At 37.7% G+C, this 26,829-nt stretch overlaps 4 protein-coding genes and 1 non-coding gene across 7 annotated transcripts; 2 read left to right on the top strand and 3 right to left on the bottom strand.

Annotated features, from left to right (window-relative positions):
* The first annotated feature begins 1,262 nt into the window (after positions 1-1,262).
* LOC110753784 (Glycosyl hydrolase family 10 protein) lies at positions 1,263-4,444 on the top strand. The gene is made up of 8 exons (XM_021954754.2): positions 1,263-1,430; positions 1,527-1,561; positions 1,662-1,827; positions 2,316-2,488; positions 2,604-2,705; positions 2,835-2,981; positions 3,061-3,699; positions 3,934-4,444. The coding sequence occupies exons 1-8, from the start codon at positions 1,358-1,360 to the stop codon at positions 4,267-4,269; spliced, it is 1,671 nt and encodes a 556-aa protein (XP_021810446.1). The 5' UTR covers positions 1,263-1,357; the 3' UTR covers positions 4,270-4,444.
* Positions 1,967-2,039, bottom strand: TRNAE-CUC (transfer RNA glutamic acid (anticodon CUC)). Its single transcript has one exon. It is a non-coding gene; the product is annotated as a tRNA-Glu (tRNA).
* A 1,453-nt stretch (positions 4,445-5,897) lies between the features above and the next one.
* Positions 5,898-8,192, bottom strand: LOC110753818 (Pathogenesis-related thaumatin superfamily protein). Its single transcript, XM_021954793.2, has 3 exons — positions 7,835-8,192; positions 6,933-7,602; positions 5,898-6,551 (listed from the first exon to the last, which is right to left on the bottom strand). Exons 1-3 carry the CDS (start codon positions 7,905-7,907, stop codon positions 6,242-6,244), a joined length of 1,053 nt encoding a protein of 350 aa, XP_021810485.1. The 5' UTR covers positions 7,908-8,192; the 3' UTR covers positions 5,898-6,241.
* A 3,528-nt stretch (positions 8,193-11,720) lies between these two features.
* On the bottom strand, positions 11,721-14,690 carry LOC110753771 (Pathogenesis-related thaumatin superfamily protein). Of its 3 annotated transcripts, XR_002526203.2 has the most exons (4): positions 14,289-14,643; positions 13,428-14,121; positions 12,164-12,294; positions 11,721-12,088 (listed from the first exon to the last, which is right to left on the bottom strand). XR_002526203.2 is itself a non-coding variant. In XM_021954731.2 (3 exons), the coding sequence occupies exons 1-3, from the start codon at positions 14,347-14,349 to the stop codon at positions 12,222-12,224; spliced, it is 828 nt and encodes a 275-aa protein (XP_021810423.1). In that variant the 5' UTR covers positions 14,350-14,643; the 3' UTR covers positions 11,721-12,221. The 3 variants fall into 3 exon arrangements, 2 of the variants coding, with proteins under 2 accessions (XP_021810423.1, XP_021810422.1); XM_021954731.2 differs by having other exon boundaries at positions 11,721-12,294; XM_021954730.2 differs by lacking the exons at positions 11,721-12,088; positions 12,164-12,294 and having other exon boundaries at positions 12,331-14,121; positions 14,289-14,690.
* Positions 14,691-20,225: 5,535 nt separating this feature from the next.
* Positions 20,226-24,439, top strand: LOC110753770 (auxin transporter-like protein 2). The gene is made up of 8 exons (XM_021954729.2): positions 20,226-20,639; positions 20,738-20,923; positions 21,036-21,148; positions 21,275-21,458; positions 21,674-21,771; positions 22,445-22,652; positions 22,790-23,047; positions 23,849-24,439. Exons 1-8 carry the CDS (start codon positions 20,478-20,480, stop codon positions 24,104-24,106), a joined length of 1,467 nt encoding a protein of 488 aa, XP_021810421.1. The 5' UTR covers positions 20,226-20,477; the 3' UTR covers positions 24,107-24,439.
* The last annotated feature ends 2,390 nt before the right edge of the window (positions 24,440-26,829 follow it).

Genomic DNA, 26,829 nt, shown 5'->3' with positions numbered 1-26,829 from the left:
TATTCAGCTATCAAAGAGATATTCAACTCTTAAAAGACATAATCCATGTTTTTGGATTATTCTTTTCTCCAAATAGAATGAAGAGAGATGGATCGATTCCCTAATTACCTTTCGGGTTATTTTCCAATATTTTGGCTATGCCTGAGAAGTAGATGAATCAACATATGTTTTCGGGAGAAATTGATGATTTTCTTGGGAATTCTACAAGATTTAACTTATTTTCTTGCTACTCGTTAGTTAGTCACGTGATGAGAGAGATAGACATATAAATGCACACGACAAGAGACACCCCATAATCTATCCCAAAAAGGACCACCTTAGTGACTTGGTGAAATTATTGACATCATTTACCATCAATACAGCATGTAGATGAATGCCATGGCTCCTTGTAATGGTGCACGCGTGAAAGTTCAAAACCCATCAGCCATGAAAGCTTTGGAAAGCAAACACAGAAAGAGACTTTTAGAAGACTTGCTGCCAAAGCGTCGTGCCATAAATGGAACTCTGATCACCACCACTATGTCTTCCCATGGACCCCCAATCCCCTCCCAATCTGACCAAGGTTCCAGATTGCCTTACACAGGTGTAAAGTAACATTTACCCAGCTGTGTTAAATTATCAAACCAAACCCTTCTTTTGTATTTTTCACATAGGCCGAGCTCCAAAAGAGGACACCATTAATTTCGTGTTGTAACACAATTACCTTTATTATAATTATCCCTGGTTGATTGCTAAATTGTAATTAGCTGCTACTAATTCCAATCAAGCACTGCAGAGACTAAGCATTAGGTAAAGATCGAAAAATCCGAACCAAGGAATCTAATCGTCTTAATAAGCTGTTAAATTAATCATGAAAATCAAACATTTAGCAGAGATTAGTATGGAATTAAGGAGACCCTAAACATGCTCTTAAGTTAACCACAGACACAGAGAGACAAAAGACAAGAATGAACTCACGGTTGGAATGTTGCTGCTGCTGACCTTCATCAATTCATGCTCACATGATAAAGCTCTCGCACAGTCACACTCACCTAGCACGTGACCAGGCCACGGGCTTCTCAATAGACCTGCTGCCTGCTGCCACTGTGCCCTTGTGATCTCTCACCTAATTGGCTCTTTCTTATTTAACCACTCCATTATTTTGGGTACGGTTTACCTCTTGTTTTCAAGTTAATGTCCTTTTTCATTGGGCTATACCTCGTTGTTGGGATACAGTTTACTTGAAAGATAAAAATTAAGGGGCCATACTTTTCTCATATTTAACTTACAACCCATAACCTCAACATTCAAATGCAGAAGTATATTGTATTATAAAAACCCTTTTCACCATTTTCAGCGGTGCAAACTGTAAGCAAGAATGGATGACACTTTCAGCTTTTGCCTGCTCATGCTCTTTCTCCTCTTCATGGGCTCCTCTGTTGCTTCCTTCGGTTCTTCTCTCTCTTCCCCCTTTTCTCTGTCTCATTTGTTCAGTTTGTTTTACTGATTTTATGAGTTTATAATATTATTTTTTTGGCACATTGCAGATGGTCCACTGTATGATTCTACTGCTTACACTAAGGTGAACATGAAATGTGGTCAAAATTATTATGTCCCAGATGAATTTGTTCGTTTGATTCAGACTGTCAACTCATTGAATTAATTGGTTTTGTTTTTGGCAGTGTAAAATGCAGCCAGAGGCAGCTCTGTATGGTGGAGGAATCATCAATGATAAAGCTTCAGGGGTTGAAGGCAGCTTGGGCAACTCTGCAACTACAAGCACTGGTGTTTATTCACCATCTTTCATACTCCACAATCTCAGTCAAGGCACCATTTACTGTTTCTCCAGTTGGGTTCTCTATTACCTTATCTTCTTTTTTTTTCGGTGGATAGTGGTAATTTAGTGTAAAATTACTTCTTTTTTTCTTTTTTCTTTTTTGTGGAAAAACAAAAATTACATTTAAAAATCAGCATGAAGCAAAAAAAATTCCGTTGCCGGGACTTGAACCCGGGTCTCTCGGGTGAGAGCCGAGTATCCTGACCAACTAGACTACAACGGATTGTTGATATGGTTTACTACTCTTAAATATTTATCCTTGTATTTTATGCATGGGCCATCAACCTGGGCTCTTAGGTACATCTTGGGTTCAAACATTGCATGTAAATAAAACCTAGTTAACAAAGGCTTTGATTGATGTGAATTTCAAATTAATCAACGACTAATAGTGACTCACGCATGTGTACAACTATCACTAGTCGAATTCTTATTAGGGATTTATGGTGACTGTAAAATTTACTTGCATCTTACATTGGGCTGCATTGTGCTTAATCAATAGGTTGGGTGAAGATAGAGGGTGCAGGCTCAGCTCTCATAAGGGCAAGCTTAAAGACAGAAAAAGAAACCTATGACTGCATAGGAACTGTTTTGGCTAAGCATGGATGCTGGTCATTTCTCAAGGGTGGGTTTGTGCTAGACTCACCATCTCAATTATCTATGCTATTCTTTCAGGTAATTTTTCTTTTTCCAACACACTGGTACATTTTATTTATTTCAACTCTTTTTTTGTTCCTCCCAAAAAAGTTTCAACTTTCATGTAGACTAATCTTTTGTTCTGGTTATATAGAACACAGATGACAGAGATGTCAGCATAGAAATTGCAAGCTCTTCTCTGCAGCCATTCAGTGTTCAGCAATGGAGGACATATCAGCAATATATAATCAACACTGTAAGCATCTCAGCAAATGCTTAACCAAATTTTGCTCTAACCAGCTAAATACTTGTTTAACAGTAATATGAACTTGATTAAAATGAAAGTTGTTAATTTGTGTCCTTGTTTTATTTTCTTTATCAATAGAAAAGGAAGCGTGCCGTGACAGTCCATGTCGCAAATGAGCAAGGAAAGAGGCTGCAAGGAGTCACAATTAACATAGAGCAAGTGTCCAAAGATTTCCCATTTGGATCTGCAATAGCAAAGACCATTCTGGGAAATCTTCCATATCAGGTTAGGAAATTTGATGAGCTTGGTTTAGAACAATATTTTAAGTAAAAACTAATCTTACATGCATCATGTTCAAATCCAGAATTGGTTTATTAAGCGATTCAATGCCTTGGTTTTCGAAAACGAACTTAAATGGTATGCAACAGAGCCTGAACAAGGCAAGACCAACTACACCATAGCAGATCAGATGCTGCAATTTGTTCGTGCTAACCAGATTACTGCTAGAGGGCACAATATATTTTGGGAAGATCCCAAGTACACGCCGCCATGGGTTCGGAACCTTACAGGCAACGAGCTGCAATCAGCTGTCAACTCAAGAATCCAAAGCCTAATGAGCAAATACAGAGAAGAGTTCATCCATTGGGATGTCAGCAATGAAATGCTTCACTTTGATTTCTATGAGCAGAAGCTTGGGCCCAATGCCACATTGCATTTCTTTGAAACAGCACACAAATCTGACCCTTTGGCAACCCTTTTCATGAATGACTTTAATGTGGTGGAGACTTGCAGTGATGTAAATTCAACCGTTGATGCCTACATTTCAAGGTTGAGAGAGCTTAGACATGGTGGAGCATTAATGGATGGAATTGGACTAGAGGGTCATTTTACAGTACCAAACCCTCCTCTAATCAGAGCTATCCTTGACAAGTTGGCCACATTAGGCCTTCCTATTTGGCTCACAGAAGTTGATATTAGCAGCACTCTAGGCAAAGAAACACAGGTAAATAAGTGTTACATATAGTTCAAAAAATTAAATCGGATCTCCACGGAATGTGGAATAATTATGTAGTCCAATTGGAAGATGACATATGTTCAAATCTAATGACCACTTTTTAATATATGTCATTTTTAAACTTAATTACATTGTCATTTTGCATTGTCACCTGACACGAACATCCTCACATAAGTTTTTCTCATCCCTGACTGACCAAATATTTTTTTGTTTCATGTATAGGCCATTTATCTAGAGCAAGTTTTAAGGGAAGGCTTCTCACATCCATCTGTGAAAGGGATAATGCTTTGGACTGCTCTGCATCCTAATGGGTGCTACCAAATGTGCCTGACAGATAACAATCTTCAAAACCTACCAGCTGGAGATGTGGTGGACAAGCTCTTGAAAGAATGGCAAACTGGGGAGATAGAAGGGGAAACAGATGACCATGGATCATATAGCTTTTTTGGTTTCTTGGGTGAATACAAGGTAAGTGTCAAGTATGGCAATAAGACTTCAAGCTTAACATTCTCACTGTGTCAAGGTCAAGAAACTAGACATGTTAGCATTCAGTTGTAATACAATTTCAACATAATTATTAGAATATTGTTGCATTTAATAGAGCAGTAGGTCATAATTTATAAATTTAATGAGGAAAGTCAGAACTCAAGACTCTTTTTCATTGAGTTAGAACCGTTCACGGAAAATTAGTTTCTTCATTTAAAAAGTTGATCTATTTTTTGGGCCAAAGATATCAATAATTATATCCCATTGATGCTCACCTCTTAAATTCTATTGGCAAAAGTTGCTTGATTTTGCAGAAAATGTCCCCTGGTTATGTAGCTTGCATCTCACATTTAAGCCACCACACCAACCTGAGTTCTTTTTTAATGATGCCATGATATCCAGCAGACTCAACTTTTAACACGTGTTTCACTTACATTTGCAACTCTGTTTTGATGAAATAATCTAATAATTATTGCATTTTACTTAAACAAATGTTAGGAAATAATTGACTGGTCATTAGAGACTTGGAAGAAGTTGCTAGTATCTTCTTCTTCTAATCAGTTTGATTATAATTTCAAGATATGATTCTTGTGAGAAGGACCCACATGATAATTAATTGGAGCAACTCCATAATGCTGTAGCATTATGAGTCCTGCTCTTTTAAATTTGATGGCTACAATCTGCATCAGTATAGCAGATCAGCATAAACCATCATAATTCATTATTGTACTGGCAAAGTAAAAGAAGAAACTCACCTGCAACGGGTGTCTACAGTTTTTCTCCCACACGTGAGAAACTTGTACACACACCCGTTGCAATTGAGAGAATTTCTCGCATCGAAACCTGTTGTATACACCCTATTGTGTCTTCCTTTCCTCGTGAGGGTGTATACAACAGAATACTCGTCTATTAGTCTAAGTATTTTGGCTAAATTACATGGTCTTCATCATTTTGACATAATCAGAGCGTAAATTTTGCTGTATTTGTCCAAAAAGTGGTTGTTTTGTTGTATGCATATTTTCAAGGTGGGCCATTAGAAAATATATTCGCAGCACAACAATGTCAACATCATGTTACTTTTATGCAAAATTTATGAAGAAAAGTTGGAAGGCCTGATCATTAGATCAACAAGTAGAGGGCAGCTAATTATGTCTTGTGCACAAATGAACCACTTTTCCACCGTATTCCTGTTTTTTTTTGTTTAAATTGCAAAGATTTGATTTGCATTTTGTTCTCTGGTCCCCAACTCCCACTGACGATTAATTTATTTCCCTCTGAAAATCCAACTAACGACTTCAACACCATCCCATATCTCACCAAACGAATTCATAACATATTAGACGGATTGTAAACTCAAACGTTCTAAATTTAAACTCTTCTATATGCAAACTTCCGAATTTAACTGATGAACGTGGTTTATGAATTGATAACATCACGGATTATCTAAGGAACAAGTTGTAAGGTTATACATTCTAAATTCAAAAACCCTAATGGACACACCACATGGAACTGAAAAAACATGCAGCAGATAAAGGAAAAGCGAACAAAAACTTGAATTGCCCGCAAAGTGAAGCCACCATTTTGCCCACACATTCACATTATACACTCCCTTTTATGAGAAAACATTCACAAGGCACACACAATTCTCTTTCTTTAGATCGAGAATCGAAGGAAAAGCAAAACCCAAAAAAGCCAGCCCAAGATCAAAAGAAGGGTTCTGAATCCTCATTTGCTGCTTTAGTAACTACATATAGCGGCAGAACCTTCAAAAAGCTTGGGTGCAAAAGAAAAAGGAACCCTACTATCTACTACTACTCTCATACAGAAATTAAACAAAAAGGAAAAATGAACATTTTTTACGTGTATCTTACAAAGATTTTGAGGTGAGGGAATCTTGGAAGGGTTGGGTGGGTTTACAATCTTTGATTAATCTGTCAGCTTTTTTTCTACCAAGAGCAAAACTCAGAGTGACCACTAGAACACTCAAACCTCTGAATAATTCACATTGAAGAGCAAACTGCCAAGGGAAACACAGAGTTGGAGACTACAAGAAAAGATAGGAAAAGATGATACACAAAGCTGCTGAGGTCATGGAGAGGGGCCCTGCCCTATTTGAGTCTCCCATGGCCAAACCAGCTAACCATGACCCATCATCTGCCAGCATGGCCTCACCAGCTCCAGACCCTGACCCGGGAACTGTCCCTGTCCCCGTACCTGTACCCGTGCCCGTGGCTGACCCGGACCCAGACCCGGGAACTGTCCCGGCACCTGAATCCGAATAAGCGAACCCGGGATTTGACCCGGCAGTAGCAGCCCCTTGTGATGGTGTTGCTGTCATTGGTGTGGACTTTAGACTGCATGCACCCACATGATCAAATGTTAGAAAAAATCATACAAAAACAAGTAATCAGATACTTTGGTGTCACAGTCCAGAGTGACAAAACATCAAATACATATTCACATGGAAAGCAACCCAACAAACAACCTGAATTATAAAATTAACAAGAAATAAACAGATATTCTGAATAAAAAATACTAGAGAATTTAATCAACTACTAGAAAAGCTTGTCAAACAATAAAGCAAAGCATATAATCTATCAAGTTTTTGGCTTCTTAACAAAAAAAAAAAAAATACAATCAAATTATCTTTCTTTTTTTTTGTTTCGTAGAAGAGAATAATCTTTAGCTTTTGAAACAAGAAACCAAAGCGCTCGTATAGCTTTAATTTTGTTTACCTTGGAGACGAGGGGCAAAACGTCACCGTATAATCGGCACCGGTGCACGTAAACGTACTCGTAGCATCATCGTACGCGTAGCTATACGACTTGGGGCACGCCGCCTTAAACATCTGCGAGTAAACCGACGGGCTACAGGTGGCGGGTGTGGCATACGCACCGCTACAGCAGTACTCGGGGGTCCCAAACGCCTCGCACGCGCTCTTACACGCGTCACCGTCGCCGACCCTCAACTCGGACGGGCACATCCGGTTCAGATCCGTGGAGCATCCGGTGGAGGCGCACTGACCCGACCCGCCAGTACCCTCGACGAAAACGGGCAAGTTGTACCCGTCGACGAGGCTGACGTCATAGAAGTCCTGACCGCCGGTGCCGAGAGTGAACTCAGCTAAGGTCGCCGGCGGGGCGGCTCCGGCGCCGTTGCACTCAACTTGGCCGGAGCCGCAGTCGCCGGTGGTGCAGGACCCGGACCCGGATCCGTCGAAACTGCAGCCGGTTCGGGCCCAGAAACGGCCCGACCAGCCGGTTGGGGCTTGGAATGTGCGGGCGGTCTGTTTGGGGAGCTCGAATCCGGTGGAGTCGAGCCTAGGACTGTTGGCATTTGCGAGAATGCCTGGCCAAACTGTGTAGTCACATCTGTTGACGAATGTGAACGTAGTGCCTGAAACGCCTGCAAGAAAATACAGAGAGAGTGAGAGAGAGAGAGAACCAACGTGTTAACTTGTTAGTGAAATTTTAAGTTTTGAGAGGGACCCAAAAGAAATGAAGGCAAACCAATGAAGCTAGAGAGCGAAAGTTGTAGCTTGTTAGTGAAAATGTAAGTTTTGTGAGCGACCCAGAAGAAATTAATGCAAACCCATGAGGAAGATTGAGCGAGAGAGAGTCAAAGATTGAAGCTTTACCTCTGAAAGTGAAGAATAGTAAAAGAACGAGGCTCAGAACGACGTTATGTGAGCTTGAAGAGAAAGGATCCATGCGTATAAGGTTAAATGGGTCTTTTTGTGGAGCAGCTGGCCTATGAAGATGAGGTTGGTGGTGGTGGCGTGGGAGGGTTGGGAGTGAGGACAATGCAGGGGTTTAGGGGCAGAGAATCAGTGGAGAGCAGTGAAGAATGACGAATGGAGAATGGGAGAGAAGGTATGGGGGTTCAATTACAAGCTAAAAACGACAATTTTGGTTTGTGTGGGAACACTTGGAGACTGAGCTTGAGAGATACAAATCATAAAATAATAGCTCTGTCAGTCTCTCTCATGATCTCTCTCGTCTTTATTATGGTTCCCTCTCTTTTTTTTTTATCTCTTTTTTTTTAATGGGAGACCGAATCTGCAACTAGGAATATGAGAAAATTTACAAATTTTATCTATAACATTCTTTAAAGGATACAATTTGGAATGCATATTGTTAATTCAAAGGGTTTATAAGCTCAAGTGGTTAGAAGTAGTTATCTTTACGTGTTCGATCATCACCAATTTACAGTCTACAAAACAAAATATTACGCACTCAATTAACAAGTAATTCAAAATTATCTTCTCAGTGTGATATATAATTTATAACTCATGTTATTTTTTTCTTGAACTGTATATGATGATTAACGGTCAATTAACACATGTTTTTTTTCATTAAAAGATTTAACTCATGTTTATTTACCACCGAAAAAAAAAACACAAATTACCGCGGGAGCTACGCTGTTCCTGTACGCGAGTTCTTATGGTAGGACTGTGCATGATTTACTCACACCAGTAAAGTCAACAAAGAGTCGAAGCTTTGGGAACAATGGGGCCCGCTAAAGGCCTTTTTTCTTGGCTGAGCTGTCACATCATCACCCATTTACAGTCTACAGAGAAGAAAATAATGATATTCAATCACCACGTCACTGTTTGGAAGGTGGGGTCTATGAGAGAACATTTAATCTGTTGACACGTCAGATTAGGTGACCGTTGATAAGCTCCACATGGGCCAGTGGGGTTGGGTGTGTTCTTGTTCTGTTGCTAGTGCAAATTATGGGAGAAGCATTGGATTCCCTACACCTCTCTTCTTTTCATGTTTTTCCCTAATTTGAGGCTGAAAATTTTGACCCTACTAAACTTTCAAAATTAGATCAAATTTCTATATTCATGCAATAACTAAATCCCTCTTAAATGTTACATTGATATTCAAAAGTCATCTTTTAGTCACTTTCTGGTTTTTTTTTTTTAAAGGGAAAAGCAATAGTATTTTATTGAAGAAAAATGAGTAATTAGTACAAAGATTGGGTGATAGTAATTTAGTCACTTTCTGGTATTCAGGTGTATAAAAAATTGTATGATGCATCTTGTGTGGTTATATGTATTTGTAATTACTTTGTGTGGTTATATGTATTTTATTTGTGCAAATATTTAACGGGAAAATATTCACCTGAAGATCATTCGCCCTTTTAACTTCCTTCTCTCTCTTCTTTGGTACCTATAAAATCAAACATGAGTAAAAAACCACACCCCAGGGGGTGTTGGCGAAAAACCTACCGATGTCTAAGTTAGTTCGATTGAATCCTTGAGAAATAATATCTAAAAAATGGTACAGAGTTTTCTCTATAGGGGGAACCAGGTGCCCGGAGTCATGTGGGAGAGATGATTTTGGGAGGAGCCAGCGGCTAGAGAGGGATTTTGAGTGTTAAGGGTTTTTTAGAGGAATTTTGAATTACCTTGTATGTTGAATGTAGTCATGTATTTATAGGGCTCTAAGCATCTAAGGTTTTTCAAAAAATAATTCCTATTTGGAAGGAATATATATTTTTTCCCCAAATTATAGAGATTTAGTCAATTAGGGATTCGATTGAGATCAAATCTCCTAATTGATGATGATATCTTCAAATTAGGATAATATCTTAATTGATGATATTATTTTTTTAAATAAAGATAATATCCTTATTTTTAGTAATTAATTAATTTGCCAAATAAATGGGCTCAATTAATTGACCTAGGAGATATTCTTCTTATACATGTGGCACCTTTTTATTGAAAGCCGAAATATTTGTTCCCACATATTTGTAATTTCCTAAATTATAAATGCAACATATAGTCTTTATCTAAAAAAGAAATAAAAATTGTATGATACATGTATCGAGCAATCCTCATGACATCACTTGTCCGCTATTATAGATGCTATCAAATTTTCTCTTTGATTATGTTTGAATGTTAAAAAAAATGGGAGAAATTTTCGTGCATCGATTTTAGATCTTTTTTTTTCCTTCATATTTTTAAGACTTAAATGCGGTTTTGCCCCATGAACTAACTCATAATTGTCAATTTACACCCTTGATTATTTTGTTGGTAAATTAAGAATACGAATTTGTTAAAAATAGCCAATTAGGTGCATGCTATTAGATTTTGAATGATTTCATCCATTTCTTACGGAGAAATTGACAATTATGGGTTAATTCATGGGGCAAAACTGCATTTAAGCCTATTTTTAACATTGCGTAGCTTGCAGATTGAGAAAGAATAGGAAAAATAAATTGGTACAAAACACAACAGAGCCATATAGATCTGAAGTAGCTGTGATTTGAAATTTGTATGAAACCTAAAAAGCTACATGTAAATTCTTAAACTTTTCAACTATTGACCCCTCAATAAATTGAGTCTAGCTATTTTCATTCAAAAGAGATTGTAAGTGTTTTGTAGTCATACCATACGAATCTATCCGATTTCCCTAAAAACACGAAACACCCCACATCCTTCAAAAGACATTGCAAGAGAAGAGCAATGCTTCGTAAATATTGAAAATTTGAAAATGATTTAAGTGATTTTCTCATATAAAATATATGGATGCCTCAACTTATACCAAATAAACCCCAATACATAAATAATTCCCAAAGGAAGGAAAGCGTAACATCAATTATTTGACTCATTTACAACACATGGATCCAAGTAATTAAATGTTTTGCATGTGATTGTTTTGTTTTATCATAATATTGTTTTAGGGCAAGCATCATTGGGGGTCCAAACCGCACGATTGCAGAGACCATTGAACCCACTTTCTGCAAGAGAGAATTTGTCTTCGAGTGCCTATAGTGCCTATAGTGCAGGAGGGGGGGAGAATATATACCAATATATAAAGTGATCTTGTTTCTCATTTCTATCTTAATGTAAAAGTGAACTTCTTTTCTTCCCTTTATTCTTTTTAACTTTTCCTTCTTTTTTCGGTACAAAGTAGGCCAAGAGAGGGTCCTTTCTTTTCTTTAGTTTCATTTTAATTTGTTATATGATTAGGGTAAACTCTGTAGTGATTTTGCAACTGATTATATGACAAATGAGATCTCAGTGATCATAGTAAAGTTTGCTTTTTAGATGTTAAACCCTACATGGACAACTCAATAGCAAGTCTATTGCATTCTGTAAAGGTTGGTCTGTGTTCTTTTTCATTCTGATGTTTAAATTTGAGAAGTTTTTCCCACTGTTTTTTCTCTTTCGGATACAAGCGAAATTGAGGAAGGAGGAATTTGAACACAGGTCCTCGAGTGTCTAGATAAATGCACTTAATTAACCACTTAAACTACAAGCCGCTTGAAAGGTTTTCCCACCATTAAATACAATAATTGACATGGTGTTTAGACTGAGACATGTCTCTTTTAAGGATATATAGATGTAAACAGAAACAATCTCTACTTCGTATTAGTCATTTGGTTGAAATTTGAAGCCATCACATGTTCTAAGCCAGTTTGAGCTGTGAATAGTGAGCCCAAACACATGTAACTTGGGTCCTTCCCTTGCCCACCAAAGGGGCAACAAAGAACACATTAGTGGGATGAACTTTATATCCACAAACACATAAGATTCCATATATGCATCTTTACATATACACTTCCATACTAACCTAGCATCTGCATAACTACTTTATAAGCACATGCAGTTTCTCAAAAATGATGGGAATTCGGAGTTTCTCCTAATATTACAGATCTTTTGAAGAAAAAAGTCACCAGAGGCAAAATTCCAAGAGTCCTATGTATTTTTGACTGAATAGGAGTGAACAAATACTTATCTACAAGATTTCTTAAGGATTTTATTTTTCCCCACAACCATTTCCGATGAACTAATAGCAAATGCAGTGAGGAGTGACGGGTGGATAGCTAGTATCGGCCATGGCACCTGCTATTCAGCCGGGATTGTAATACTTTCTTCCTGGAAACGTGAGGACCAATATTAATCATATAAAGCATGTACTAGAAGTGACCGAAACTGGAAAACAGAACGTACTGCTGCACTAGAGGCATCTGAACCATAGCGGAGGAAACACTGCTAGCACTATGGCTCCTTAAAAGTACATCATGGTCTTGTTAACCAGCGGTAGCACCGCCCCATCTTTTCGTATTTCCAGCACCTTTAGACTGCAAGTTCCATAAAAGGCACCAATGATGCTCATGAGGTTTTACTCGATTGTGTAATGTGCTGAACTCAACATATTCATTATTCTTTATGCATTATAATAGATGAAACAAACAAACAGAGCCCATTTAACTGCCTGAAGTAAAATGCAGCAAGTTGTAGGTTTAAGAGGAAATAAATATAAGCATATGAACAAAACCTTCCAGATTATTCCCACAAAAACCAGAGCAAACATGGCTTCACGAGAAGAGAAAGATATTTGGTCTGTTCATGATCCTGAGGTAATAATGCGACAAAGTGAAATTGAATATGAGACAACATTGAATCACAGACAACAAGTGGTGCAGTTGAATTGTTGTACAGGTTCAACAATTCTGGTGTTCAAGGGGGATAGGTCTTGACATCTTCCTCATGAACAAGTAATGCAACTTTCCCAAATCACTGGTAAACAAGAGACGGGACAAATACGTATATATTGTAAATATATAAATGCATACAATATGATTATCTTTAAGCACAGATGTCCCAAAGCCAATTTAAATTATATCAACCAGTGACAAACCAGATAGATACTAACAAACAAAATGATGCACTGTATGATGTGCAGAGACGTCAACCTTCAACTCATTTTGTCTGCTATATATTGACCACATTGTGATCATAAGACTTATAGCTGAACCTTGAATGAACTAATTAGTTTAGTCATTCAGAAACAACCCCACTTGAAAATTCAACTTGTTCTTTGTCTTTAATCTCATTTTATGTTTTCTTTGTGCCACTAAAATAGCAAACTAGTAAGAATTTCTAGGCAGCTGAAAAACATTGCCATTAGCTGTAAGCAATCGTGAAAAGCCACAAATTAGGGGCTTGTAAGTTGTACCCCACACCTACAACATGGCCATCACATTCATAGCTCAAATAATTCCTAACAAAAAATTCAACGTGTCCATTTCTTGCACGATTCAAATCGTATAAATTATAATCGTTCTGTTCTGACAGACAGTTTGACATGTTATGTTATAATGTGATAGCATGATTAATTAACAACCTATTATATTATCCCATGTAAAATTTTGTACTAGAAAAATTAAATAACACATCACAACATATGAGTAACATGTAATAATAATTGTACCTTGTATAAGGCAAAGGGCAGAAGATGATAATGTAGTCTGCAGAGGCGCACGTGTAAGTGCTAGTCTTGTCATCATACGCGTAGCTATACGCGCGTGGGCAAGCATGCTTAAAGAACAGCGAGAACACAGAGGGTTGACACGTGTCGGGCGTAGCGTACGCCTCACTACAACAAAACTGCGGATCCCCAAACGCTTCGCACGCGCTCCTACACGCCACTCTCCCCCCTCCACCCTCGCGCGCGACCCTCAACGCCCTGGGACACTTGCCGTTCAAGTCCACAAGACACCCCGTGGCGCTGCATCCCCCTCTTGTACCTCCACGTGGCACCACAAGCATCGGCAGGTTGTACCCGTCCACCAGGCTGACGTCATAAAAATCCAAGCCGTCGGCGCCGTTGAGAGTGAACTCGGCTAAGGTAGCCGGGGGCTTCGCGCCGCTGCCGGCACACTCGATTTTTCCGGAGCCACAGTCGCCTGTTACGCAGGAGAAGTTGGTGGGCGAGTACTCGGTGCAGAGGGTCCGGGCCCAGATCCGACCCGACCAGGCTTTGGGCACGGATAGGGTCCGGGACTTGCCGGGCTTGAGCGCGAAGCCGGTTGGGGAGAGCGGAGCCGTGTTCGCGCCGGAAAGCACACCGGGCCATACTTCGTACCGACACTTGTTCACTAGCTTGAAAGAGGCAGAGTTCACTTCTGCATGGACCAAAATTTAAATAAAAAAAAAGAAATCAAGAAATGGGTTTTGTTCCTAATGAAAAATTAAGAATTGGGTTTTGTTTCTGATGAAAAATTAAGAATTGGGTTTTGATTTTGATGAAAAACTAAGAACTGGGTTTGAGGGAAAATTAGTTTAGAGTTACCTGAGAAGAAAGAGAGGATGAGAAGTGTGAGTACAGAGGCAGAGAGTAGCAGACGATCCATTGAAGAAGAAGAAGTATGTGCAGCTGTATAGTTGAGGTTGGAGGATGCCAAAGAACTTTACTTTTCTTGCGAAGAGAGAAGGGTGTGTTTCAATTTTTGTTTTTGCTTTTGCTTTTTGGGTTAGTAAATTTTATAATCAGAATGGGATTATGACTTGAAAATTTGGTGTCTATGTTGAAGTTCTATGATTTATCCTTTTCTTAATGACCTTTTTCCAAGCACTAGAAGGATCTGTCTACCATCTTTTCATGGAAAAATTGAGAGGGGATTGGGACTGTTTTTAAACCGGCAAAAGTCGTTTTCAAATAACTACAAACAACTAAAAGCAATTGTAACACAGTTTGGTAGAGAAATAATGCTTCCAGGTTATAATTCAGAAAGCACTTTTAATAGAAGTGCTTCTACAAAAGCAATCCTAATGAGACCTGAAATCTTAGTTGTATATGTTTCAACAAGCCCGTGAACATTTGGCAGCTAGGGGTGAATTTGTATGGGACCCAGAAAAAAGGAAAGGCCAAGTGCACATGGTATGATGGTAGGAGAAGATTCTGAACTCATTATCCACCGCATTCTTCACTGCCCAAGTAATAAATAAGAGTCACTTTCTGGAAGTGGTTTCAGGTCAATTTGATTCAATGATATTATTGAATGGTTGAGCTTTTGGGGAGCCCATGAAGATGAAGGCTGTTTGGAAACGGGTTTGACTAAACCCATCTCTTGGATTTGTATGGACTAGTTCTAAAATTTGAAAGCTTAAAATGAGATTTTGTTCATAACCATTCTGAAATTCACTCCTCTGGATTTGACTATGTGATTTTGTTCAAAAGGCATGATGTGGAGAAACACAAATTTTCAATAAAGATTGGAGATTTAAGATCAAACTGAAATCATTCAAAACACAAGTTCTTCAATTTGGTCCAAATTGGTAAAGTCATTGATGTTACACAAAATTCACATCAACGATAGTTCAAAATCGAAGCTTAATGGGTTTAAGCCCTCTTCTTTTCATTGCTAACCTACAAAGTTGGAAACTTTGACAGTTGAAATGCTCATTTTCTATCACTTTGCCACATTTTCTTGGCAACCAAACGTAGCCCCAACAATGAATTTACAGAGAAGGGACGAACACTACTCACCTCGCAAACTAAAATTTCAGCTAAAGATGATTGCTTTTGAGTCTGACGGCTGATTTGATCGGAGATCGGAGCTCCGGCCACTCGAAAATTGCGAAGCTCCATTCGCAAACGTGCGCGGGGTTGGTGTAAGTGCGCAGAACAATGAGCGAAATATTTCGCGCGAGTACCGTTATAAATTGGGCTGGAATAATTTGTTGCCACGTCATATTTTGGACTATTAATAAGTAGATGATCTCAGCCGTCCATAGGATTTCATTTTTATGGGCTAGCCCATTATGGGTGAATTTTATTGGGCTACAAAAGAATGGCCTATGTAAACTTGGGCCTTAGGCCGGACTAGATTATTTTTGTTCATGGTTTTTAAGTTATTTAATTTCATGGCAAGATATTATAGGAAATTAAGAAGCAAAAAAAACTTAAAAAGTGCTAAAACTGGTTTAATTTCAATTATGATGCTAATTATGCCTCCTTAATCCTGTCTTTCCCTTTAAATTTTTTCTTATTGATCTCATAATTATGTTTTGGGAGAGTTCAAAATTGAAGGCTGCAAGCTAAATTTATCCATGTTCATAATGGCCCCTTAATAAACCTTTTGTATCCATGTCAAACCACAAGCAGCATCATACCAAATGTATGATTGTGTAGAAAATTCCTTTTACTTTGGCCTTTAATATATCACTTTGTAGTGTAAGTGTAATTTTGTGTATTTTTATTTGAATCATTAATTTGTTCAGTCATAAAGCAGAGTAAAAACAATCTCAGTCCACCAACGGAATTTAGCTTAGTTGAAAAGGTATTAACTTGTAGATCAGTGGTCTCATTTTCGAATTCCAATGACACATTGATAGTGTGAGTAGACGTTTATTACTTTCTTATGGCCCAAATAATATAATGAGTTGATTTCATTTCAAATATTTAGATCCAATTCCGAACATACACCATTATACTTTTTATTCCCTTTTGTGAGTTGTGCAGTGTCAAAGTGCAGCTTTAATGTGTTACCCAAAGCCCAATGGACACTAAAGTTGTACACATTTTCTTTAAAGATAGGATTCTTTTGGTCTTAAAAGATTGTTCTCAGAAAGGAGGGCCATAAAGGCAATCTAGCATTATTGTGTTTGCTAATATATTTCTTCGATTCAATTATTTTGCACCAATAATATAAGGCAGGCAGGCAGTTTTTTGATAATGGGGTTGACCGAAGTTGAATAAATTCTTAGCACAAACCGAAGGACCCACTTGGTGTTAGTTGAATTTCAGGTCAATGTAGGCTTCCAAAAAGCCAAATTGGTGCTTCTCCGATCAGCAACTGTTAGAAACTGTTAACAAGAATAAAAGAAGAGCAAAAGTTTGACCAATTATACAGCTTTAATCATTACCAAGGATAAGCCCTTGTATAGGAGAGTTTAGGATATGCCCTAAATCTAGGAAGAAAAAGAATGTTTCGAACTTGGGTTAATTTTGATCGTAATTCGCATTCACAGATAATATAAACACGTGGTTGGTAGAATTCTGACAAGAGAGCGTTATACAGTATTTGAATACATATACTTGCATCATATCTAAACTCGTCATTTGAGTTAACTAAAACTAATCTAATAAATATGATGAAAATGTTGAAAGAGGATTGATGAGCTATATATATGATGAGTCATTTGATACGTCAATTTCTTGCATACTTGTATGGATCAAAGAGGGTGAAGAAATTATTGTTCATCATAGGCTGACTTATATCCAATGGACCAGCTCGCGTGCTAAGAACCTTTACCACGCCGAGGATTATTAGTTGGTTGCTAATTTTGGTGTTCCTCAACATTGTGAAAGATTTTGGTTTAATCTCAATCATATGGCCGTTGTGTTTTGGTCCCCTACCTTATAGGCCTTCAAATTTGGTTCGGAAACAAAATTCATGGCAGTTAACATGCTTTGTCTAGATTTTTCACACATGTGCCATCCCTTTCTAAATTTCAGAATTTTATGAGACAAAATTTCAAGCCATCAAACATGCTTTGTGCCCTTGTCTAGGTTTTAACTTTGGCCATTGTACTAGTTTATGAATATAGAACTCCCCTGTCTTCATTTGCAATGTTGGTGTGATTAAGAGCCAATTAATTATCAACTTATGGATATAAGAAATTGGTATTACACATGGTGTGAAATGCCTAATTAAGGACATTCGAGTGAGAAATTGCCAGCTGTTTATGTTTGTGGGTTCCACGAAGTCTCATATAGATCAACCTTTGGATCTTCTGATTGTTAGCTTGAAACTGTCTAAAGCAATAGATTATATACATCTCTCTTATCACATGACTAGTAACGCGATGAGAAATAGACACATAATTGCATATATAACTATTACACCTAAAATTTTATAATAGTTTTTCTCCTTGTTAGAACATCATTTTGCTCTTATGTTGCTTTCAAACGTTCTATCAACTAGTACTGGTCCTCCTAGGTGATCTGACAGGAAATTCAAACTCAGTCAATCTGATCTCTCTCATTCATACGATGAATATACACCATCAAAGCCTCCAAACGATAAGATGTTACAAGAGCAACCATATATGCAGAATGATAGTTTGGTCAGGGCTGCACCAGATTTTCAGTCAAGGAGACACAAGCCACAGGGAATGTTTCTGGTCCTAGAGACTAGAAAGCATAACCAAACAAGGAATTGGGTGAGGGTGGCCCAACAAAACCCATGAATATGTCACCCTGCACCCAAACACAACTCTTTTTAGACCTGAATAACGTGGTAATATGTTAATAATATCATCACCTGAACTGCTTCTGCATAAATGGTTTGCCCTAATTATTTAAATAAAGACAAACTCATTATGGTTCATCATCATTAGGTGGAAGATAATCAATCTCTCCAGGTGATCACTTTGTTCGAATTCTAAAAGAGCTGGGCATAAAAATCTTCGCAGCATCGAAAGAAGAGAAAAGGAGGAGGAAATTATGTGTTCACTCAGTTAAAACGTCGGACTCAACCTTATTCTTGTTCCTTTGTGTATTGTTTTTTTCTTTTTGGGTTGTAGAGTTATTCTGGTTTGGTTTAGGAAGGCTGTCTGTTTCAAATTCAATTCACATGTTTGTGTTAATGGGGAAATCAAAGGACGGTCAAAGAAGCACACTGGGGTATCAGAATCTTGTATGTTTCATATCCTAAAATCTTTTGCTGCAACCCTATTTTGATAACTCACGGGTTGCAATGCCAAGTTTTTGTTGTTATAAATGAATAGATTAAAGAGAATAACTAATTAAAAAAAGATTTAGCTGGTAGAGAAGACCTAGTTGGTAGTTCTTATAGCAAGTACATCCAAGTTCCGAACTAAGGTCAAAAGGATTATGCGACATATTATAAATCGCGAAATCGTGGGTTGTTTTCGCATTAGGTAATTTAGATTGATATATAGGAATGTAGAAAGAGATAGGTTTTTATATTGTCCATAATGTGATTGTGGGGTAAATTTAGGTATAAAAAAAAGTAAGAAAGTTCGAGTGAGTTTTATTTCAATTGAGAAATTTGGGAATTGGGGTTTGGGCCTTTGGAGCGGTGGAGAGGTTCTCGAGTCCACAAAGCATTGAGATAGCAAGCAAGCCATAGATAGAGGCCATGTGAAAAAAGCAGCTTTCTTCTTCTTGTAAAGCGACCACGCCCGTTTGGCTGCAATCATGTGGTCTACTATGTTATAATTTTTTCCCCCTCACTCTTTCCCTTGCTTATTTCTTTTTTTATCCCCCCTTGCCCCCATTGCCCCCCTCCCTAAGTACCTTGTTCTTCTACAACATTATGAAATGTTAATAACATTCCTTGGCTTTTGGGTTTTTACCATCTTACCCTTTACCAAACTCTAGCCCCTAATTTTAAGGTCATCAATGAATTCTAATATATCATGCATATTAGACGCATAAGAGAATGGTATATGCATAGTTTCATGTTGATATAGGGTACCTAATTCTTGACTTGGATGCAACTATTGCTATGTAAAGGGAATAGGTTTTGTATGGGGAAAATTCTTGTATTTATTAAGAGAAACACTATTCACACTCTCAAAAGACTTGTTTGTAAGTGCAAATAAAATCATCATAGAAAGTATTATTTGCATTATTCATCTACAGAATGACAAGAAGTTTACTTAAGAGCGCAATAACAATGCCAACTCGCCGTGGATTGAAAGAGTATCCAATAAATACCTCATGTCTAATGAGGATTGTCATGTGAAGTTCAATTGCAAGACAATTGCAATCAACATTTCTTTACAAAAAGGCATTTGAGACTTATCTTTCTGTCGAATTAGTGTTGTCATTCACAATCAACGAGAGACGTGTGATTTGGACTTGAGACATTTTCTTTTGTAACATTAAAAAGAAAAATACAACTAAATCAATAGCTATTTAACATACACATCTTTCGAATACCCAAGGGTAAGTAAACAAGTGTAATCAGTAAGGTGATTAAGTAAGCAAACAAGTGTAATAATCATCTGGCCGGCTCGGGAAGCGGGTAGACCCACTCGTGCGGACAGGCCACTCACGCTCCACAAAATAATTAGTTTAATAAATAAAATCTTATATACACTAATTTTATATTACTTTGCACTAATTAAATATTATGAGCTAAACAACGACAAAATTTAATTACCAAAAAGGGCCCGAGAACCAGCAGATTTCGTCAAAGCCACAAAGCCCAAAAAGGGATTAACTCGCTTCCCAAAACCCCTCTCAAAAATACCTTTCAAGAACAGAGAGAGAGAGAGAGAGAGAGAGAGAGAGAGGCTTTCTCAGGCTTCGAGAACCAGAACCCACCTCGTGTCTTGTATATATATACCCCTCCCTCTCTTCACTTCATATACACCCATCCTCAAATCAAACCCACCTCACTCACCCCTGCATTCAATCAAATACTAGCTAGCTATAGTGTTCTGTTCAGGTTTCTTCATAGAACTTCAAAAGCATTGTTTTGAGTAAAAGGAAGAAATTGAAGTCATGGCTGCTTCTGCAGAAAAGGTGGCGGACACAGTGATTGTAGGAAGTTATGTGGAGATGGAGACTGAAGGGAAGCCCAAGAGCGTCAAGAGCAAGCTCTCCAAGTTCTTTTGGGATGGTGGCTCTGCTTATGATGCTTGGTTTAGCTGTGCTTCTAATCAGGTTAATTACTTTGCTGCTTCTATCAATGATGTGATCTTTTGTTCATAAATATGTTTTCTGTTAATAAATTTGTGTTGGGTTTTTGCAAAAACTTTCAGGTGGCTCAAGTTCTGCTTACTTTGCCATACTCGTTCTCACAGCTGGGGATGTTATCAGGCATTCTCTTCCAGCTCTTCTATGGCTTGCTGGGCAGCTGGACAGCTTACCTTATCAGCTCCCTCTATGTTGAATACAGAACCAGAAAAGAAAGAGAAAAAGTTGATTTCAGAAACCATGTCATCCAGGTGGTTAATTTCAACCAAATTCTCTCTCTCTCTCTCTCTCTCTCTCTCTCTCTCAATTATCTTTGTTTATCTAGAAATCTGACATGGGTTTTTCATAAAAAATGGAAATCAGTGGTTTGAAGTTCTTGATGGGCTGCTTGGAAAACACTGGAGGAACGTGGGCTTGGCATTTAACTGCACATTTCTTCTGTTTGGATCTGTCATTCAACTCATAGCTTGTGCAAGGTACCAATGCATCTTCTGACCCCTAGTTTTAACTCTATCTTCATTATTTAACTACAATTTTTCCAATAAACAAAAAGAATGTATTTTTTGTTGGGTATCTTTCTAATTTCTAATGTTTTGTTGCAGCAACATATATTACATAAATGATAATCTGGACAAGAGAACTTGGACTTACATCTTTGGAGCATGTTGTGCAACCACTGTCTTCATCCCTTCATTTCACAACTACAGAGTCTGGTCCTTTTTGGGCCTTGTTATGACCACTTACACTGCTTGGTACCTCACCATTGCCTCCTTCCTTCATGGCCAGGTATATATATATATATATATATATTTAGTTTTCTTTTTCTTTTTCTTAATTTAACTTAATTAATACCTAATTCAATTATACTTATACACTCCTGAGTCCTGTTAATGCTCTTCCGTCAATTTCTTTAAGTTTCGGCCTTGTATGCTCCCCTCGGAACCCAAAAACGTTGATTTCTCGTATCGTGCTGATAATTTGTGTGTTGATTTTGATCATAGGTTGAGGGAGTGAAGCACTCTGGTCCAACTAAGTTGGTGCTATACTTCACTGGGGCCACAAACATCCTCTACACTTTTGGGGGACATGCTGTTACTGTGTAAGATATGAAACCCTCAGCTCAGATTTATAATATTGGATTCTCTTTTTCTGCTATTTTTTTTATACAGCATTTGATATAATTATTTTAGACATTGAATATGAAATCTAGTGTTCAACATTAATGTTCTATATGGGGACAAACTTGAATCGATGCGGTAAAATAACACATTTTTAAAATGCAGACAAAAAACCCATGTCCTTGTCTAAATTTTTTTAAGGAATTTTCAGTGTGTTAATGGGACAAAAATAAGCACAGAACAAGGACTTCAACGTCATTTTGAAAATGACTAAACATTCTCCTCTTGGGGACATGATCTAACCAGGCGATCTAAAATGACCAAATCTTTATCAACAAAAATTAAAGAAAATTACAACTCTTATTTATTTATTTATTTTTAAATTTAAGAAAATTCCCATGATGCCCTTATTAGGCGTGGGAAGCAAAAAGGCCTTATTTCTTGGGAACATACCCATTTCCTTTTTCATGTAGAAAGCCAGTACTCTTTCCTACAAGTTGCTTTTGTTTTATTTTGTTTTGTTTTGTTTTGTTTTGTTTTTGTTTTTTTTTTATCATGAAAAAAATCAGTAATAATAATAACCCATGTTATTTATTAATTAATTGTTAAAGATAATGAGTTTATTTAATTTGGCGTGGGCAATGGAATTTGCAGGGAGATCATGCATGCGATGTGGAAACCTCAGAAGTTCAAGGCCATATATTTATATGCTACCCTGTATGTGCTGACACTGACGCTTCCCTCTGCATCGGCAGTGTATTGGGCATTTGGAGACATGCTTCTTAACCACTCCAACGCCTTCTCTCTCCTCCCCAAATCTCCCTTCAGAGACATGGCTGTTATTTTAATGCTCATCCACCAGGCATGCACGCATATACACAACTCTTTAGACTATACAAATTAACCTAATCATCGATCGAGACTCGTAGTCTCAGACTAGACTGTGTGACAAGAGAACATTTCCCGTGATCTAAAATGTATGTGTTTTTCGATTTGCAGTTTATAACATTTGGGTTTGCATGCACGCCACTATACTTTGTGTGGGAGAAGGCCATTGGCATGCATGAGTGCAAGAGCTTGTGCAAGAGAGCAGCAGCAAGATTGCCTGTGGTCATCCCCATCTGGTTCCTGGCCATCATCTTCCCATTCTTTGGCCCCATCAACTCCACCGTAGGATCACTCCTTGTCAGCTTCACAGTCTACATCATCCCAGCTCTGGCCCACATCTTCACGTACAAATCCGCTGCTGCAAGAGAGGTACCCACTCTAACCCTAAACATGCTTGAATTCACAGAACTGCCACTTTAGCCTGCATAGCATATATCTTTAAATCTGCAATGCCAGATGGGAATTTCTGAATCACGTACTTTTTGGTCAGCCTTAGTGTTTTCAGTAATAAATTTGACCAAACAAAACAGAAATTGAATTCTTTAATCAATTTGATCATCATTAAACATATAAAATTAAATAAATATATGAACATATAAAATAAAACAGAGCGGTAGCGTGTGGTCACAGTCTAGCAGACCAGACCCGGCTATCTCTCTCCTCATTTTTTTAACCTGTATGTATGATCCATTTTGATGACTGGGACTTGAACATTTTTCTGTTTGTTCCCACTTCAATCCATCATAAATGAAAAAAGAAAACGCAATCAATATCAAACAGTGCAGAAAAAGCACGAGATTCTTGCTGCACCAATGGGTCAGAATATCAAACATGTTGGTACTGGTACAGTGATACACATACTGATACTCCTTTATCTGGGGAGCACTCTTAAAATCTTCAACTGTGGGTTTTACCTTTTATTGATAGTTGATGCATTATATGTGCCGTACACAGCCTGATGCCCGAAACACTGTATGTGTGGTCCCCTTTGTGTTAAAGCATAGAAATATCCGCTTTTTAATCGCCTCTGTATACAATGTTTCTCTCACGACAACCAATCACGTACCGAACACATGAAGGAGTTAAAATTTACTACCTTTAGCTATGAGTTTGTTGTTAATTTGATTACAATTTGACTGATGGGTTGTGATGAACGGTTTGTGATTGCAGAATGCAGTGGAGAGGCCACCAAGATTTCTGGGAGGGTGGATTGGTTCATATACAATCAATGTGTTTGTGGTGGTGTGGGTTTTCGTGGTAGGGTTTGGATTCGGTGGGTGGGCGAGCATCACAAACTTTGTGCACCAGATTGACACATTTGGGCTCTTCACCAAGTGCTACCAGTGCCCTCCACCACCACCACCCATGGTCTTCAACACAACTTCAGCTCCTGCTCCAATCCACCACCCTCACCCTCACCGGCCTTGATTTGTCCACTCTCACTTTCGATTATTCCACGCCTAGTGCCATGGGCACAATATAAAATTAAAAAAATTAAAAAAATATATTGTATGTGGTGCCCAAATGAGCATTTTCACCCCCTTCAAAGTACACAACCCTATTTTTCTCTTTTAAATTTTCCGCATCGGTTTTAGCTTTTAGGGTCACTGCCATGAGTCCAAAAAAAAAAGGGGGGGGGGGGCAGAAAATGTATGAAATATTTGAAAATCAAATTTGTAATCTTTCTATATAACATGCCCCTAGGGTTTTGTATCTCCATTTCTCTTGAAAATTTTGAATCCCATATGGTTTGGATGAGTATATTTTTTGTTGTTAAAGTTTCAAGAATTGAATTTTTAATGTCACAAAATGGTGGATGGCAAGAATAAAAGTGAAATACACTCTCCTGCCCTACATGCATATTTAGGCAAGCAATGGATTTGATACTTCAACAGAAGATCAGTCTATAATAAATAAATAAAATTCATTTATAAAAATTCCATAATAAATTGAGGCAAATAATTCCAACTATCTAATAAGGATGTATATGTACTTTAATTGCTTTGTTATGTTAGATAATCACTAGACAAATTTTACTAGTTGTTGAACATTTTGACTCCAAATTTTTTTTTCCCATCCATTACTTTTGAGCAAAATATACAATTTGACTCCAAGTTCAATTTCAGAAGCTTATTATCACACCCTTGTCGTGATGAATTTCTACCTCCGCCACTATGTGCCATAACGTAGGTGAGCACAAAGTAAACAATGTGCACCTATGTGTGTGCCTGTTTCTCTCCGAGCATATAAAGAGGTTGTACACTAGAAAAAATGTTGGGTTGATAGATATACACATTCTTTGACCCAATTCCTTTGATGTTTTTGGTCACTCAACATTTTGAGCACTTATGTATGTCAGATTGCCCATCTTGAGCTTACGAAATTTACCTACTGGATTCTTTTGACAGTACACATATATGATATACATCGCTTTTAGATTTTAAAATTTTCTGGTTTCCAATGATGTGTAATGTATCGAGTGCTTCCCACTTTACTCAGACCTTGAAAACGAAAATTCATCGAGTAAAAGGCATTGCATGCAGGCTATCCAGCAGGTACAGAATATATGCCGAAACTGAAAGCATCTCTCTTTCTCTACACCTTCTCTGAAACCCCAGCTCGAGTTCCATGATTATGAGAGCTCCCCAAGAAAAATAACCTAAAAAAGATTAAAGAACAAGGGAAAACAAGTGTGCCTGACGTAAGGGGTGTATGATAAAAGTCTGCTTTGGTTGGGTGTGGAGATAAAATTCTGGTGATGCGGGTGGGAATCTAATAATCTATCATCTCGCATCACAGAAGTGTCGGAGTAAAAGCCACAAAGTTGTTCACAGTTCACTTTTTTTTCTTCTTTTTTTTATAAAAAATTTAAATATAATAATTTAATTTTTTATATTATAAAATAGTCCATAAGTCACTTTAGATTTAGCATGCGACCCCAAGAAAATAACAAAAGCCTCGTGCCTTTTCAGTTAAAGCCCCATTTTATTTTTGTCTCTTACATGGCTATATTATATAATAATGTTGTTGCTTTAATCGATAGCTAGAGAACAAGACAATGATTTCAATTTGGAAGACAAGCCTGTGATTTCAGTGGTGGAATTATGTTGAAATAGCCTCTCTTTTTTTTCTTTCTAATGTCATGACTGTTCTTGCTTTGCTTTTGGTTCTGCTTTCACCAATAAATAATATGCATGTGCTCCAATTCCATTAGTTATTTATACCTAATTAGCATCTCGAACAACGCTAGTCAAAATTTGGTTAAATTTGAGACCTCAAATGACACAAAAACGATATTGGGAGATGGGGGAATCAAATCTAGGACCTCGACATGGGTCGACCACTTGAGCTACAAGCCATTTATAGTCGTTATTCGTTTTATACTAGCAACATTGTTACATTGATGTAAATTTTCATCTTCATATACATGAATTCATGTTCTTCTTTTAGGACCACTGAAGTCTATTCTTCCCCATCACAGATGATGAACGTGTATCAATTCTTGTTGTACAACTGTGAAGAAGGAGTTATTACGAAATTGGCATAATGGACAGGGGAGTACGAAACCAAACCAACGAGCTTCGAAAAGGCCATCCCCATTCAAAACAGTCCACAAAGCCAAGTCCAGCAAGGAAATAATTATCAAAGAGATTTAAAGTAAAGCCCCAATAAAATGATAATTCACGTTCAAGAGCTGCCATGTTTGGTTTAACCGTTGCATGAGTTGTGAAGCCGTTCGTACTCCAACTTCTGAAGTTGCTCCAGTCGAGAATACGGTGTATACCGAACCCAAAAAAAAAAAAGAGAAACTTTTCTTAGAATGGGTCTGTAGTTGTAATCTACAAAAAGGAAACAATGGCTCAAAAAGACAAAGGAAAACCCATCAACTTAGTAAGGCCTCACTTCCAATCAAGCCCATCAATTCAACCTGGTCCACATGAGAATTGACAAATCCAATCGTACATTATTTTTTCCGGACGACAAATCCAATCGTATCTATCCAAATCTGTCTAGAAAAATAGAAAATGTCGACCTTATCCAGTTTAGTACAAACACAATTTAGCTATTATTCGTTTACCTTTTTTTTCTTTTTTGGTTGAGAAAAAGCGAGAATTTTATTTAGATTAAGGAGTACAAAGAAAAAATACTGT

Source organism: Prunus avium, chromosome 8 (genome assembly GCF_965620075.1).
Source record: "Prunus avium chromosome 8, drPruAviu1.hap1.1, whole genome shotgun sequence".
In the NCBI taxonomy this organism is placed as follows: domain Eukaryota; kingdom Viridiplantae; phylum Streptophyta; class Magnoliopsida; order Rosales; family Rosaceae; genus Prunus; species Prunus avium.
Note: the sequence above shows the minus strand (reverse complement) of the source record. Positions and strands in the feature narration are given on the sequence as shown.